This window comes from Hesperophylax consimilis, chromosome 4 (genome assembly GCF_061612785.1).
Source record: "Hesperophylax consimilis isolate HC1 chromosome 4, BYU_Hcon_1.0, whole genome shotgun sequence".
Taxonomy (NCBI): Eukaryota; Metazoa; Arthropoda; class Insecta; order Trichoptera; family Limnephilidae; genus Hesperophylax; species Hesperophylax consimilis.
The window spans coordinates 30,878,365-30,896,008 of NC_142839.1; the positions used below are offsets into that span (position 1 = coordinate 30,878,365).

The following is a 17,644-nucleotide window of genomic DNA, read 5'->3' on the forward strand; positions in this document are numbered from 1 at the left end:
CTAGTGGGGACCGGACCCGCACAAGTGTGTCCTAGTGGGGACCGGACCCGCACAAGTGTGTCCTAGTGGGGACCGGACCCGCACCAGTGTGTCCTAGTGGGGACCGGACCCGCACAAGTGTGTCCTAGTGTGGACCGGACCGACGTGTCACCACCCACCGAGAACTCGCGCAAGTGACGTGAATGCTTGGAGACACAGGAAGTCACACTTGCAGTTGTGGTTGATTTGTAAAAGGAGTAGGAGAGGGATTCGCTTCCCGCAAAGGACTCGGGTTCAAGAACTCATTCCGGCTGTACCTATACACCTCTAGTGAGAACACGACATGAGTATCGGATGTGTTCTTGCATATCCCTATGGAAGATGGGCCCTAATCTCATTTCTAACTTTTAAACTAATTTTTTATATTCTTAAATATATTTTACGCTAGTTATTTTGATTGGACCAAAATTTATTTGACATTCTTGTATTGTGATAAATTTTTTCTTTTAATTTATATACATATTATTTGAAAAATTGATTCTATCCACATTCTCAAATGAACTGAAAAGCAGACTTAATGTTTTTTGATTTTAGTTGATTAATTTTTTTTACTTATGAAATATTTACTATTAAATAATTTTCAGTACGTGTTTACCTATGTATTGAATACTTCCTTATCGCCTAGAATAATATTTGATTAAGATTTTAGATAAACCCTGTGTATTCAAAAAAAAAAACCCTTACAGCAGCGTTATCTCAAAAATCAATGCAAAATATTCACGAGTATTTCCTCATTTCTTTGTGGAAATTAAATACATGTCAACAATATTTATAAGAATTGCAATATTTTTACCTATCTGCTATTATTATTGAATTACCTTTTGGTTTATCATTTATAGTTATCTCTTAGTTTTATTTCCATTAATTTAAATGGCCAGTGACATAATTTTAATTATTATTTAATGTACTTCAATTTCCAAGTTTACTGCTACCTACCTAACTAGCTATATGACATTACTTTATTTTTGTTAAAAAATATTTATAAATTAATTAATTTTAAGGGTTTCAGAAGCTATTTTTCTAAATTCTCATAAAAATTACTTACATATCAGAATAAATAATATTTAAAATTAAGAAATTATACATATTTATACCTATTATGTTTTTCCGATTTCATGTTTAAAATAAATTGTATCTTAAATGGAATTATTAAAATTAATGCATTTCGACACATTATTTGCTGGTTGCTATGTGAATTTAAATCAAAAGATCCAATCTGAAGATCTTTATAAAAATGTTTCTTAAATATGTTATTTGTATTGGTGCTATAGCTTAATTGGATTAAACTATGATTTTAGTGTTGGTTTAACCATGTAAATACGTATTGGAATAATTTGAGAAGTTTTGTATCTTATACTATGGGCAATACTGCTGGTAAAATTTGAAACTACAGATGTTAAGGTACATTTAAAAAAAAAAAACAATTTTTAATCTGTAAATTGTAGTTACTGATAACACCACCTGCAAGCTCTCAATGGCCTTCATAACTTTTTAAAACTAGTGGAAGAATTAATTTATTGATAAATAGTTAATAATTATTGTGTAAAACTATGTGATGACCACTATAGCCTATGTAGACGTATAAACTTTCCCCATGGGCCTGTGGTCTCGGGCTTGATTCTGGATGAATCAAACATATTTTGACAAAAAATTATATCCATAAACTGCGTAATATAATTAATGAGTATATATTTATAAGTCATATATCGGTGTCATCTTTCTACTTGGGTAGAATGTTGGGTTATGTCCAAGTAAAGAAGGTGGAATAAGCTAGCGAAGGATTTCATGCAGCAGTGGATCGAGTGTGGCTGATCAATACATATTCTTTCAACTAAGAGGTTTATGTATATTCATTACATGAACAAATTACTTTGATCAACTGGTTCAAGAAAGGTTACCATTATTTTTACCCCATAATGTTAATTTAACTGTGTTAATGTTTTAAATTTGGTGACATATTATCATGACATAATAATATGATTTGTATTTTATTGCAATGATGTCGATGTGATCTTATTTTTTACGTCCTATCAATGAAGGGGGTGACAGATTACGCCGCTATATGCATCAAAAATTTTTATATTACTCCTTATCGCTCTTCATACAATTCCATACTGATCTGTCACACCTGACAGATGATGTGTTATAAGTGTGGGTTTGGCAACAATGATGCGCCATGATGAGCCGTGATCTGCCGTAGGAGGAGATGGTACCAAACCAATTTATGGAGCCTCGTGATCACACGGCTGTCATCTGTCAAAGAATATCCCATACAAACAAATGATATTCCGCGCAACTTCCCCAGTTGATCTGACCTCCTCTCCTGAGGAAGATTATAGCTTAGTGTGACACCTCATCTTATAATAAGTATAGGCCACATCCAAATTATGCATTATGCAGATAACGTAATGTATCTTAGGCTTAATTATTAGCCGACACATGAAGCTTGTCTCTCTTGTCCTATTAATTATATTGTTAAGTTTTTTTTTTTAAATATGAACTTTGCACAGAAATCATTCCCCTAAGGTCCTATGCGATCTTTGGGGACGATGTTTGGAGTTTATTTTCCATCTTCATGCACCTGTTTTTTAGCACCCATATTCTGTCAGCAATAATTTCTGTGCCATTTCACTTTTCAATTCTTGTATTGGTCTTTAAAATACTTTTTCAATTCCTTTCATTAATAAGATGATAATTAATCTTCTTTGATTTAGAAATTCTCCCATGATATAAATTTAAGTATAATTTCGTGGCTTCATTGATCATTAAGTGTGTAGATCGTTTGTCACGACTTATAATTATATTTAGATTTCTGATAGATATCTTTAACTATAAAAATGGTGCTGTGTATTTAAATACCATTAGCCTGAAAGGTGGTTATTGTATTATTGATTTGATATTATTTTATAATCACCACACTGAGACATTGTTGTGATTTTAGCATAATAATCATTTTATCAATGTTAATCAATTAATCATTATTGTGTAGCAAGAAATTACATATTGTGCATGTATTATGTGTAAGCACATAATCTTATCATACATATATGGACTCTCTATTATGTATAAGCTGACGCTTTTAGTAGAAGATTCTTATTGAATGCATTCTTAATACTTTATTGTTACCCTGTTTACAAATAATGAAGATATTCGCTTTTCATGTAATAATTTATGATATTATGACTGTTTTTGTAAATGCAATACTTTTTTTAGTAATATTTTATTTTTAAGTCATGCCTGTAAAGTTTCTCCAACAGTTAGAATAATTATTATTCTGCATCTAAATTACTAGTTTTAAAAAAATACATTATTTATTGGAATGACAAATTTTGTACACGTCCTTTGTTTGTAAAGCTTGTGTAATTAACATTTAAAACCTTTTAAGAAACCAAATTAATATACTAAATATCGGTTTTAAATCTGTATTTTTTTAACCTTATTAAAAAAATATCAGCATTTATGTTTTTAAATATTTGGAAAAACTAAAATAATATTTGTTTTTTAATTTTTTAGTACATATAAAGGATGTTAAATGTGCTTTAGATGTTTTTTTGCGATTAACCTAAAAACGTAAAAAATCAAAAGATATTGAATAAAAAGTTGTTTTTATTTTTTTTTTAAATCAAAAAATGTCACCGGAGACAATTTCATTAACATTTTTACTCCATACAAAGTCAGGAATCACTGGTAAAAGTTAGTCAGATATATCCCTTGTGTACTGTCACTGATGAAACTAGGCACAAATTTTTATTTTACTGCAACATCACTTTCATTAGTATTAATTTCATTGCGCTTTATCAAATTATTTCATGTAATGTTAGGCTTATTTAAAATAGTGCTCTTGCTAACATATTATGTGAGCTTTCATATTTACCGTTTTTTTATTAATATGTATGTATTTTACCATTTATCAAAACCAAAGTACATATTCAGTATTTCAGATCGACAGTGGAACCAATTACATATAGAGATATTACCATTAATTTTTATTTATTAGGAATAATATCAAACTTATTGACAATTATGACAATTTTATTTTCCTTTATGACAATTTTATTTTCCTTTATGACATTGTACTATTGTTATTGACAAAGAGAATAATTTTCTTTTATGACTTGTGCTGAATTGATCGTTTTGTTATAAAACGGACCAACTATCATGAGTATTTCTTAGTAAATCTAAATACCTATCTTAACAATCAATCATGAACAAATAAATGTATTTATGTATTTTATTGAATTGTAATAAAGCATTATTTGTGTACATTATGCATAGTCTTTTATTTATTTCAATACAGTCTACTTTGTTTATAACGACTTTGTTTGCAGCATTTTTCTGCATAATATAGCGACATAACCGCTCAGTTGTATTTGGTTTCCAAATACATAATCTACGATGGTATTTTTTCTGCATATTATAACCGTTCATACAATACAGAGTGAAATTATTTTATAACCGATCATTACGACTTACAATACAGAGTGAAAATATTTTATAACCGATCATTACGACTTACAATACAGAGTGAAATTATTTTATAACCGATCATTACGACTTATAATACAGAGTGAAATTATTTTATAACCGATCATTACGACTTATAATACAGAGTGAAATTATTTTATAACCAATCATTATGACTTACAATACAGAGTGAAATTATTTTATAACCGATCATTACGACTTACAATACAGAGTGAAATTATTTTATAACCGATCATTACGACTTATAATACAGAGTGAAATTATTTTAAAACCGATCATTACGACTTACAATACAGAGTGAAATTATTTTATAACCGATCATTACGACTTATAATACAGAGTGAAAATATTTTATAACCGATCATTACGACTTACAATACAGAGTGAAATTATTTTATAACCGATCATTACGACTTATAATACAGAGTGAAATTATTTTATAACCGATCATTACGACTTACAATACAGAGTGAAATTATTTTATAACTGATCTTTACGACTTACAATACAGAGTGAAATTATTAACAACTAAAACTAGCGACATCAAAGCAACCAGTGAGACTATGGCATCCCCAATCAGGGAATGTTGTGAGGCTGAAGGTAGTGGGTAGGGGAAGGAGATGGGAAAGAGGAAGGTTGGGAAGTACCTGGCCATAGCCATTTCAAGCAACATTTCAATTCTGAATGATGGTCTTACACCAGGGCGATACTGGGAGAATCTTCCACTCTAGAATGTGCTGCAAATATACTATATATTATTTTAAACGAGTAATTTGTGAAATAACACAAATTAATCAAATACAATTTACTTGCGCACCCCGGTATCGAACTCGCAACCTTCGGCATGCTAGCCGAGAGCCTTACCACGGAGGCCGTCAAAGATATGGAAAGAATAATAATATAATATACCTCAGACTGAAGACTACAAATATCTTTGAACCTTTTAACATTGAGGATGTCAAACAGAAAACAGAAACCACTAATACATGTTTTCAGAAAACAACAAATATAACTGATTTCATCAATCTTAAAAAATAAAATAATAATAAAAACGTAATAAATAAATACTGTTTTATAAATAGGTTTTCTGTGAACATGAATCGTGGTTGTCAGGTTAATTCTTAACATGATTTTAATATTTTAATCTTGCTTATTATAACATTCACCTGTAACAACCAATATTATTTGCACTATTGTATCAATCTATGTACATTGATTATAAATTATGATATATATTCATTTTTGTCAGTATTCCAATTTGTCTGTCAAAATATTACTTGTTTGATATAAATTCTCAAAGCTGTTAGAAATCAAAACAATTTTTTTCTTGTCCTTTATTTATTCTTTTCTTGTCCAATAACATCTGCAGGCAACGGGCATTTTCCTGGTGTTGCCAGTCTTATGTTATAGGTGGTGTTCAGCATCAGAGAAACTAGAAGAAACAAAAAATTGAATTGAATTTAAATTAAAATGAGAGGTTTGAGCTCCACTGTTATTAATATAAATGTAGACGTAAATTTTTGAAAGTCCTGGCCGTGTTCAGGAAAGGCTTCCTGCTGTCTTCCTCCAGTTCCTTACCCCAAAAGATGAATTGTCCACTTCTGCACTGTCCAGCCACCTAAGTTAGGATTGATTTGCAGTGGATTCGCAATCTATGAAGGAGCATCTCTTGCAGATAAATTTCACCAAAATCATTGGCATTATAATAAATACCTGGGTATAACTCTGTCATCAGCTAAGTAAAGTCTTTACTTATGCTGATGCCGGTCTGAAGCTCAGATGAAGGAGAAAAATTGACACAGGGCCATAACCCTACCATGAAACAACGCTTTGTAAGGACACCTATGGAAAATAAAGACAAAGATACCTCGGCAGATCTGAGAATTATGCATAATAAAATTTTAGAACATGACGCGCATGCACAGAGGTTAGGTTAGGTTAAGTTGTTAGCTGTTAGATGGGTATCATTGTGTTGACTGTATGCGTACTGAAATCAAAACTCCAGTCAGCTATTGTAAAATTGGCCTTGAAAATAATAAGTTATTATGTAAAATAAAGTAATTACCTATCATATCATTTTCAAGTTGTAGTTCCCCTCCAAGGGAATCCTGGAGAACCAATGGCCGGTTAGAATTTGTTTCATTGACCCTGATCCATCTATCAGTTGCATCGATGTGCAGGGATAATTCAGACCCTAAGTATTTTATACCTGCAATAAAAAGAGTCATTCCATATAAGAAACCGGTTGATAAATTGATGTGCTCATTACCAGAGTATGTATGTACTAGCTTTAACAAAATCATTCTCCTTGCAGATCACAGTCATTATTGGGGTGTTTGCGTCACATTTTATTGACAATCAACTAGATGATGATTTTGTATTCTTGTCATTTGAGCTGTTCCTGTTAAATGCCGTTTCTTGGCTCTTTTCAGCTAATGATCAAATTCTGATCACTCTTAAAGTATAACGGTCATGATGTCATTTAAACAAAAACGTCTTTAAAATTGTATTGGTAAAGAGATTAAACTTCTATTTTTCTCATCTAATAAGCTTACTGTTAATCCTCAGCTCAGCAGTATTGGGGGGAAGTTGAGGGTTGAGAATCTCCAATCTGTCTAGATAAATGCTCATTCCTCCATAGCCAAACATAAGTGCTTGCATGAATCCTCCCATTCCTGTGATGAAGTTAACAGCTCCAATTTCTGGCTCAATTGCTTCAGTCCAAATCTGTAGAAAACATTATTGTGAACAGAATATCATGAATAAAAGTTAATTTAATGTTCGTAATCAACATTACTGCGCTACTTCCCAGGTTGGAATTTGGACTCCACCACAAATGCTCTTGATGCGCGGTTCCTTTGCCATTCGCAAATAGACTTTAGTCCTTCCCATCCTGCTCCTGTCCTCTTCCACGTAGTCTATCCACCTCTTCCTCAACCTGCCTTGGGTTACCTACTCCTTCTATTCAACTATCTCCGAGATTATTGATTATTGATTGATTTTATCATGACATTGCTTTTTCAAATTTTATACTTTTTTTTCGCATTTCTTCATCAAATCGAGTTTTCTACCATTTAAGAAAGGGAGATGTGTACTAAAAAGAATGAACCCATTAATGTCTTTACTCTTACCTTGTATGGATCCCTGACGTATGGCTTATAGCTGCGATCGAACAGTCGGGTGGCCTGTTCATTGTTTCCCAGACGCAGGTGCCCCACAGTGTGCATGCTCCATGTCATAGCTGGGCCATTCTCTCGGGTCACATTCTCATAGTAGATTAGGTCATTTGCCATTGTAGATCTAAAATCAATAAATATTTGAATAAAAAAACTGTTGATGTTGAACTGTCGATAAGTTGAGTTTTTCATTTTATTTTTCTGTAACAATTTATAACTTTCCTATACAGCGCTGAATGAATTTAATAAATATACATTATAAACCTACACATAATTTAATTTATTACTGAACTAACTAAATGGTTACTTCGAAAGACCTATCAAGTAAATATTCAGGTATTTTTAATTATTTATAAAAGGCTTTAGTATTTCACATTAAAATTAATTTAAAATATTCAAGATTATAGCGGTATTGGTTTCAACGATATCTGATACAGAGAAGTTAATATAAAATAAAACTTCAAGTGTTTCTGAAATTTTGGAATCCTTCATGGTAGTGTATTTAGACCCATTTTATTTATAAATTACAATGATCATTAATTTATTAGCACTTCATGATAAACTTGTATCTTTGCTGATGACATTGCAATAATTCTATAGAATAAAACATGGAATGAGATTACCAAGGCAGCCAATCACAACATAAACCTTTTGTAGGATTATGAATTATATTAAGCGCTTACTCATTCATCTTATAAAGGAGGGGGAATCCCAGTAGCACCACATCAGCCTGTTTGATGGCCGTGGGCCTCTCGTACCCCTGGAACTGAGGGTGGTAGTCCAGCTCGGAATCGTACAGCAGGGTCAGGCGGGAAGCGATCTCACTCCACTTGGCAGAGGTGGAAGAATCTCCGTTGCATAGACATGTTGTGTACCTGCAAATGGAAGTACAATAGATTTTTTCTTAAAATTATAATATGTGCGAGTTTCACTTCATTTTTTAGAGACTTTTTAACCCAATGTTTTTAAAAGTTGGTGCTATTACTTTGTGGTAATAGCACCAAATGTGGTAGCAGATTCCCGGATGACGAAAGGTTCCAATTTCATGTCACACAACCTTTTTGTATTTTGTGAGATTTAATCAATAGCTTAAACCGACTTTGTTTATTGCATTAAATTATAGATTAAGTATGTTAATGTATAGGTACTTACTCTCCCAAATATAGCGCAAGAGCAGCCACGACATTAGTGAACACAGAATTGTCAATGTCTGGGTGATCTTCGTCTGGACCCATCACACCTGAAACCAAATAGTGATTTAGATTCGGAAACCCCCAAATCTTTGACATAATTTTTTTTGTAATATTTGTGTTGTGCCCTCCTTCAGGTTGGTACATACTAATTTACTACGCCACCTGTCGTGCGTGTCTGTTAAGATGAGTCGCTTGGTGCGTCACGCCATCTAAGGAGTTTATAATAGAATGTGTCTCCTAAAGCAAATCTTTTTATGATCGAAAACTTCAGACAATAATTAGTAATTTAACTAATAATTTCTAAATGTCGGATCTTGTAGAGAAAATAATTTTCTTACCTTTAATATCGTAAAATCCCGTAGATGAATTAAGTTCTACTCTTGACTCCCAGAATTGTGCAATCTTTTTTGTTAGGTCACACCCACTATCCTAAAAAATTAAATTTCCTATTTTATGAAATGGATAACTTAAAAGTACTGCAGTAAACATAGGAGTTACAGATTAAAAAGTGAATATTTCGGATCCTAACCCCCCAATGAGAATAAAGAACAAGGTACTATTTAAACTTTTATGAAGAATATTACCAACCATTTAAAAACATTTCTTGCAGGGAAATTTTATTTACACAGACAAAAATTTCAAGGTTTCCAAAAAACCTTAAAATCCTTATTATGTACTTACTGCATTTCCTAGTTTGTATGAACTTGGATAATGTGATGAAAATACATTATATCATTGAAGAAGAAGATAATACTAAAAAATCCAAACGAAACATGAAACAGAACAAGATACAGAAAAATAAAAAGATAACGGTCACAACTAGGAACTGAACCCAGAATTTTTTGTCTTGCCTGGACAGGCGTCTTAAATCGGGACCTATTTATTAAATGTAATATTTGTCGATCTCATATTTCAAATTCAGAATTAACAATATCATCTTGTAACTATTTTTTCCCATATTTTTGGCATCTAGCTTTTTAAATGGAAACAAAGTTTCTAATGAAATTGGTTTGTAACCTAGATAGTGTCTTTATTACATTGTGTTTTTTAATTAATTATGGATGTCGGTAGGTACCTACCTCAAGCCATTTGTCGTCCCCGGTCATGGCAATGTATTGCCTGGCAGCAAAAGCAATGCAAGCTGTGATGTGTTGTTCAAAGTCCACTACTTCTGGGCAGCAATCTGGGGTCACCTCTGAACCAGTAAATCCACTTTCCCAAGGAAACCTATGTGAAAGTAACGTGAAACAATTTATTATTTGAAAGTAAATCATTATATTTATTTGTATTGTATAAATTATTTTAACTGCAACGAAAATTAAGCAAGTATATAAATAGGCTTTAACAAATTGATCGCCAGTGCTTTATTTTCGCTTTGAGCCAGCTGATTTTTTTTTGCAAGACTTTACTTGTTTTTACAAGACCTTACTTGTTTTTGCAAGACCTTACTTGTTTTTGCAAGACGTTACTTGTTTTTGCAAGACCTTACTTATATTTTTGTAAATTGTACCATCTTACCAGAAAATGTGTTTATACACATATTTATATATAAAATCAGTATATAATATACCATAAGTAGGTTTCCCAGAAAAGCTAGTTATGTTCAGAGAAATGATTTAAATAGTAGGTATCCTTAAAAAGATGCTATCTGATTTTTGTCAGTTTTGGTTTTTGCATGTAGGTAGTGGCACTCCTTGGTGCACAAGAATCTCAACGGCTCCTAATTGTCTGGAACCCCCGATTCGGGTAGGTATATTGTGAGGATGAAGAAAGTGGGGAGGGGAAGGAGATCGGAGGAGGAAGGTGGGCGAGTATCTGGCTTTGGAGATCTGGTCATGTCTAAAGCCATTTCAATCATCGTTTCATATCTGAATGGTGGTCTTTCACTAGTCCGATACTGAGGGTATCTTCATAGAACTAATAGCGATACAGCTGATGTGATTAATTTTAAGTGACATTTAAATACTGATTGAAGACATATGATATTATAGCCTTCTTGTATCTGCTTTCAGTGCAGTTTATAGCTGCCCATTAAAACTTACCCCCAAGCTGATATTATTGAGAAATATTAAATTAAATTTTGGACAAAGGAACTATATTACCTCTCCACAATGCTCTATTATTTATTTCCACCAGCAATATCTCAAAAAAGAAATCAAAATCAAAGAGAACCATATAATTTTTTTAAAATAGATGTCTTAAGAGTTGAAACAAGCCATATTTAAATAAAAAAGAGTCTGGTTCAGCACAGGAACCTCTAGTGAGGAGGGTTAGGAAAAATATTATGATTTGCCTTTTTACCTTAAAATATTGTTATTATGTTAAAAAGTATGTATAAAAATTAAATTATAAATTAATTTAAGGATGATATCCTGTTTTCACTCGACCACGTTGTACTTCGGCTGTCTGTAAATTTGTCCAGTCAAGATGGTAGCCGTGTTTGACAGTACCTATTTATTCCACCAGAGACTTTTTGCTACTGTTGCCAGCTGTCAAGTCATAGTAATCAATGTTAAAGACGAATTCCACCTGCTGAGCAACTTATTGGAGAGAAGAGGTGATCACATGTAGAAGATGCAGTGGACGAGTCAGTTCATTGAGATTAGTTTAAAGTGATTGGGCCTTGCTTCTATCCACTGTCTCTCCTGAATCAATCGCCCGCTACTAGGCCAAGTACTGACTGTACTGATCACATCAGCCGAGCACTCGGTTGAATGCACCGTCTAGGGCGAGCACTCGGCAGGTGTAATTAAGTCTCTACGCAAAGTACCAGTTTCAGAACTACTAGTTTTACTCACCTAATTCCTTTGTACCCAGTTGCTTCAGCATTGTCTGCTGCGGGGGTTATTCCATTAATTCTGTAGCCCAAAATTCTTTCAGCCGTTTCAGGGAAGAACATTAAAATCGATGGGAACATCCAGGTTTCTGTATCCCAAAAGTTGTGACCTAGGAAAAATGATTATAGATAAATCTTATCAATAAAGAAGAAATCTATTTTCTGAATCTGTAAAAAAACTCCCAATCTTGAAATTTTTCATTTCAGTCAAGAATTTCTTGTTCAAGGATCTTTTCTCAACGTTATTTTCGTCATAATCTATGGAGTTTAGAAATATTATTTTTTCTATGATGACGGGCCATACTGTGACTTATAACTTTTTTTTAAACTGATCATGTTTGAAAATAGATAATTCCTAATAGATAAATAGATCGGTCAATCGGTTTGCCTTGCGTTTGGGTCCCACGCAGGTGTCGTGCGTTCAATTCCTGGCTAAGTCTTCCATCAGGACACGAGGTTAGGTTGTTTATCTTTAAAAAAAATATATATACCTTGGTAGTCCATCAGCAATCCACCCCTTGCAAGACCTCCAGGACTAAGGCCATAGAATATTCCTTGCGGTTGATTTGTGTTCTCTGATGGTAAAGAACTCAACAGGTAATACATCATCCCGTTCACAACTTTAGCCTGAAAAAAACAATTATAACATTTTTATCTACCGGTTGTATCTATCTAGTTGACGCGAAACCTTTTGACTAATCCAGTAGGTAAAATAATTTTTTGGTACATTAGAAACAAGTATTTCACTCACCAACGGCAAATTGCCCACTATTTCAATATTTCCTTTGTTGCGTAGTCCTATCCACTCTGCAGCATGTTTATTGAACAATGTTGATGAGTTTTCCCGTAAAACTGAAATAATGGTTACATAAAAAATCAATGTGTAAAAAATAAACTTTATTTTCTTTAATACATCTATTTTTAAATGTCTTTTAAAACTTAAAATAAAAATGTTTTGGCTGAGGATTGAACCTTGCAGATGCATAGCAGGTAAGATCCACATTTGTTTTGTAATGTTCTATAATATCCGATTTTGGAGAAATGCGATAGGTCCGCATGTGTGTAAGTGATTGACACCAAAAGTTGATAAAATGCAATGTCATCGACGACGAGTCTATCTGCTGAGTTTCAGCTCGATCGGATGTTGGGAAGTGGGTTAATATCTGCTTCCAATATTTGCATTCATTCACTATCGAAAACAAAAGTTAAATTCAAATACATTTACATACTCGTATTTAAAAACAGTGCCATATTTTAAATTTCCTTCACAAAAGAGTATTATCTAAGTTTTGATTGATAATTTCGAAGTTATTTCTACAAAATTTTGCCAATAGTGCATCGGGAAAGAATCAACTTATAAATAACATATTGTATTTCAGAATGTTCTCTACTTATTATTTTTGTCTCCCTTGCAACTGTAGTGCTTCGACTGTTGCCGCTGTCACTGGTCCTCTTTATATCCAGTTCTTTTTTTAATTGGAAGTTTCTAAATCAGATTAGATTACGATTCTAACTGACGATCCATTGTAAATTAAAACAATCACAAAATGAACTAATAAAAGTACTAAATTATAACTACCATCAGTCATTTCATTCAATGCTACCTCCTGGTCCGAGTCAATTGTCATAACAAAGGTAAAAGTGGTCCCTGATTCATTATCAACTTCCAAAGTTTGAGGCACATCAGTCCAATAAATGCAAACTGGAGAAGTCTCATTCTGATACTTAATATTTTCTACTTGTCGTGTTCTTCCACATGTTCCCCAGATATTTCTGGTTCCTATGACAGTGGTTGTGAGAGGTTCAAAGTCAATATCATCGCTGACTGGTCCAGCTTCAATCTGTAGAGATACAGATGCTGATTGTCCTGGAAAAAAAAAAACAAAAAGTGAAGACAAAAAAATGACATAACTAGAAATTTACGATGTTCATCGTTCCATCACATAATTTATATGAAACAATTTGTTGAATTTTTTATTTAGGTAATCTATATAAATAAAAGGCAATGTCCGTATATGTGTGCCACATAGACTTACAAACCACTGGTCGGGGACGCCCAAGGAAGACATGAACAAAATAATTATTACATTGAAAAACTAGCTCGACTTTTCTCTACTTTCAAGAAATATAATATCCAAGTATTACATATATAAACCATCGCCAAGAAATTCTCTAAATGATAGTGAAAACCTTATCAAACTCTGTTGCATAACTATGCAAAACTTAGAATAACTAAACACACAAACAGACAGACGCCGATGGTGACTTTATTTTATACTAATTGAAAAATAATAATTATATTTATGTATTCCACCACGCATCTCTACTAGAATTTTATTGGTATTAGGGAAACAATACATTTTTACATAGCTTAATGTCAGTACTATTTATTAGTCAATTACATAGCTTTTCTCGTTGATTTTTAATTTAATAAGTACTTAAAATCTGTTAGGTGCTGTATCGCCGAAACAGAATTAATTAGCCTGTAGTATAATTAAATGAAAATTGATTAATAAAGGATAACACAATCGATCACTCTTTACTGTCGATTGACATAGGGGTCATATTTGTATATTCCGGTTGTTTTGTTTTAAAATTTTTTATCACTAATCACTTCAAAATAATGTGCCTACCAGGATAGGAATCTAGCTTATGAAATAGGAACACTGATTTATTTTTCTGTTCATCTCAAAAATAGTACAAAAACTTTATCTATATACATCACAAGAATTATAAAAATAATCAGTCGATAATTTATATTATATTAACTTTCCTAAGCCAAAGGGAAATTAATTGATAAATTGTTTCTTTCACAAGAGGGAAGAGAGATAAAGTTTTTAAATCTATTTTTTTATCTATTACATCTTTTTTCTACTTTGACTGAGTGAAATTAAAGAAATTACCAAGATAATCATTTACTTCTTTTTTCGGTCTATTGAAATGTAGCATTTTGTCACTTAAGACCCTATGGTCCTGAATACTTGATTGCACCTAGTATCTATGTGGGTAATTTGACAACCATAAGTGACCAGCTCCGGTACGCGGGCTCCATCGAAGCTAAATTAGCCTCCCAAAAGCTGGGTATACTGTAAAGCGCCCGCATATACTTAAATATTACACAACTGCCAACCCTGTACAAATCGCAAGTGCAGCCCACTGTTGAATTTGGAATTCACCTCTGGTTTTATTAAAGTTATTTTCCTCAGGGCCTCCTGTGTGGATTCAATGTAACTGATGTATTATGTATTGTTTATGTTTGTGACACATAATAATAAATCATTACATCATAATGCACCATCAAAAGAATACGGTGATAGTATATGTGTAATTATAATTGGTAATCGTATGTGCTGACCATTTTTGGGCTTGACGAAGACTTGGTTGACAATTGCTCTGGTGTAGAATCTGTGAGCGAAGATAGTCTGTTCGATCTCCGCATCGTCTTCCTCAGCGCGGACAAAGAACGATCCAGTCCTGGTGTCCAGGGAGAAGGTGGCTTCTTCCGCATTGAGGGTAGCGTTCAGCCTCACATTGCTGTAGGCGGGTATCCTCGCCCTATGACTCTCTCCTCGGTTTCCGTTGTATAGTCCGTTCATGTATATGGAGTCAGAGAAAACATTTGTAGAGACGTGGCCATTTCCGACTGATGCCATGTATCTTCCATCGCTCGGTAGACTAGAAACATGTGGGCGAGTGTTTTGTATTGAGTTTTGAATATCTACAAGTCCTCAACGCGCAAAAAACTTTAATAGGCCTGTCATTCAAAAAATTTTTTAGCCTACGCATCAGTTACACATAGACAACAGTTTTGAAACATGATTGTTATTAGATAGGTACCTAAAAATGCTCCTTGGGGAATACTGCTTAATAAATATTCTATATTATATGTATATAAATAAAAATGTTGTTTGTTCAAAATGTTGTATTGTGTTCGTTTGTTCAAAATGTTAATTCTCCAAAATTTCTTCACTGATTGCTTTGAAATTTTGACACTACGTTGCTTTGGAATACGCATGTGTTTTTATATACCTACTCATATTATATTGATGTCACATGTGACACTTAAAAATTTGCTTTTTTGAAAAATAACGCCACCTTTTGGACATACATTTTTTTTTTTAAATCAGCTCCATCTGTTGGACGTAAAAGCAATACGCTCTATTGTTTCTCTGTCTGTACAGACAGACTTAGCCACAGCAATGCATGGCGGGGTACAGATAGTAAATAAATAAAAAATTTAAACTCCAATAAAATGTGGAAATTTGGAAATGTCGCTCAGAATATTATTTCTGTATTTTTTATCTCGAAATGCATTTGAACTTTCACAATAAATTTACGATGTTGTTAAAGGTTAATAACTTACAATCAACGAGTTCTGGCGATTGGTAATAAATTACAGTTCTGTTTACTCTTGGTGAACAATTTAAAAGGGTTACTTACCTAGTAGCTGTAAAGATGTGATCCAAACTACTTATATCCTCTGGTTCCCTTGGATTGAAGCTCGACACCCTCCATATCTTCACTATGAACACAAGCACCCAGAACCAAATCAGTCTCATCTTCAATCTCTTCAAGAACACGGAGTTGAAGTGAAATGACTTATCGAAAAGCACTTGATTATTGAAGTCGGGTCGTTTATCTTTGAACAGGTGTTTTATATACGCAGGTGCCTACATATCCAATTGTTTCATTAATCAGTTGTTAATCTATGAAGTTCAATTCAATTCATTCCGTGTGTATTATTTGTCCAATATGAAACAATTACATAATGTATTAATTGATAATATTTTTAAACGTGTTTTTATTTACGTGGTTTTATTTGTACGTATTAGATATCTAATTAAAATGATTGGGTAATCTATTTTTTATGATAATACTATTCGATTGTTTGTTTGATAAAACAAGTAGCTACAAATACTTGATTCTAATCTTTGTGATCATTACCTACCCCACACGAAGGATAAGCATGATAGATACTCTTAGTATCGCCCTGGTTGAAGACCACCATTCAAAATGGAGGCCTCAGCACGGGTAAGCCACCCAGTGAGGCCAAAATTACTGGATTATACTATGAAATGTAAAATATTGTACCAAAATAAAAAATAAAAATAAATCGAATTTTTTCTTGAAAAGGCTTTAGCGGTTTTTTATGACAGCGGAGGAAGATCACCAATGCGTTGAAGTGATCAAATATCACGTGTGTCCGGAAAGTTGGTGTCCGCAGCTCTCCACGCAGCGCAGGATCGCGAAGAGTGAAGGAGCCTTAACTAAAACGAAAGTTGGAGTGAGAGTAACGATACTCAGCGAAAGGCTAAACAATTCAGGAGTAGGCTGCCACATTGGAGGACAGTGTCTGAATAACGTCAGTTATGCGGACGATATGGTCCTGATGGCACCATCTATAAGGGGACTGAGCATTCTTCTGAAAATCTGTTAAGAGTATGCTGAAGAAACAAATATGTTGTATAACCCCGCTAAAACGGCTCTATTGGTCATAAGATATGGGCAAGGCCCGAAAAATATTCCTCCAGCTACCTTGAATGGTGTGAACTTGAAGGTGACCGAAGGAACTAAATACCTTGGACACATAATCACCAGTAATCTGATGGACGATGACGATATCGATAGACAAAGACGAGCTCTCAGCGTCAAAGCAAACATGCTCAGTAGAAGATTTCGCCTTTGCAGTACCGCAGTAAAAAGGACGCTCTTCCTTCTGCGCAACGTTGTACACGTGCGAACTATGGGCAAACTACAAAAAGAGTAGTATAGAAAGACTACGGGTCCAATACAACAACGCCTTCCGCACAATGTTTTGTCTCCCCAGATACTGCAGCGCTTCCCGTATGTTCACGGAGGGGCGAGTTCCCGGATATGCAGCCCTTATTAGATCCAGGGTGGCAGGAATGAGGGAA

General features: G+C 33.5%; 1 protein-coding gene across 1 annotated transcript; it reads right to left on the bottom strand.

Annotated features, from left to right (window-relative positions):
* Window positions 1–5,638: 5,638 nt before the first annotated feature.
* Window positions 5,639–16,341, bottom strand: LOC149424532 (protein-glucosylgalactosylhydroxylysine glucosidase-like). Its single transcript, XM_089651668.1, has 14 exons — window positions 16,170–16,341; window positions 15,085–15,404; window positions 13,309–13,596; window positions 12,481–12,581; window positions 12,221–12,356; window positions 11,692–11,839; window positions 9,973–10,120; window positions 9,232–9,322; window positions 8,853–8,940; window positions 8,384–8,575; window positions 7,656–7,824; window positions 7,080–7,251; window positions 6,590–6,733; window positions 5,639–5,956 (listed from the first exon to the last, which is right to left on the bottom strand). Exons 1-14 carry the CDS (start codon window positions 16,286–16,288, stop codon window positions 5,859–5,861), a joined length of 2,214 nt encoding a protein of 737 aa, XP_089507794.1. The 5' UTR covers window positions 16,289–16,341; the 3' UTR covers window positions 5,639–5,858.
* Between the last annotated feature and the right edge of the window lie 1,303 nt (window positions 16,342–17,644).

Coding starts and splice junctions, on each gene's coding strand:
- LOC149424532 (XM_089651668.1), bottom strand. CDS start 16,288: ATGAGACTGATTTGGTTCTGGGTGCTTGTGTTCATAGTGAAGATATGG. Junction 12,582..13,308: donor ATTGAATGAAATGACTGATG/GTAGTTATAATT, acceptor CCATTATTTCAG/TTTTACGGGAAAACTCATCA. Junction 12,357..12,480: donor TAGTGGGCAATTTGCCGTTG/GTGAGTGAAATA, acceptor TGTTTTTTTCAG/GCTAAAGTTGTGAACGGGAT.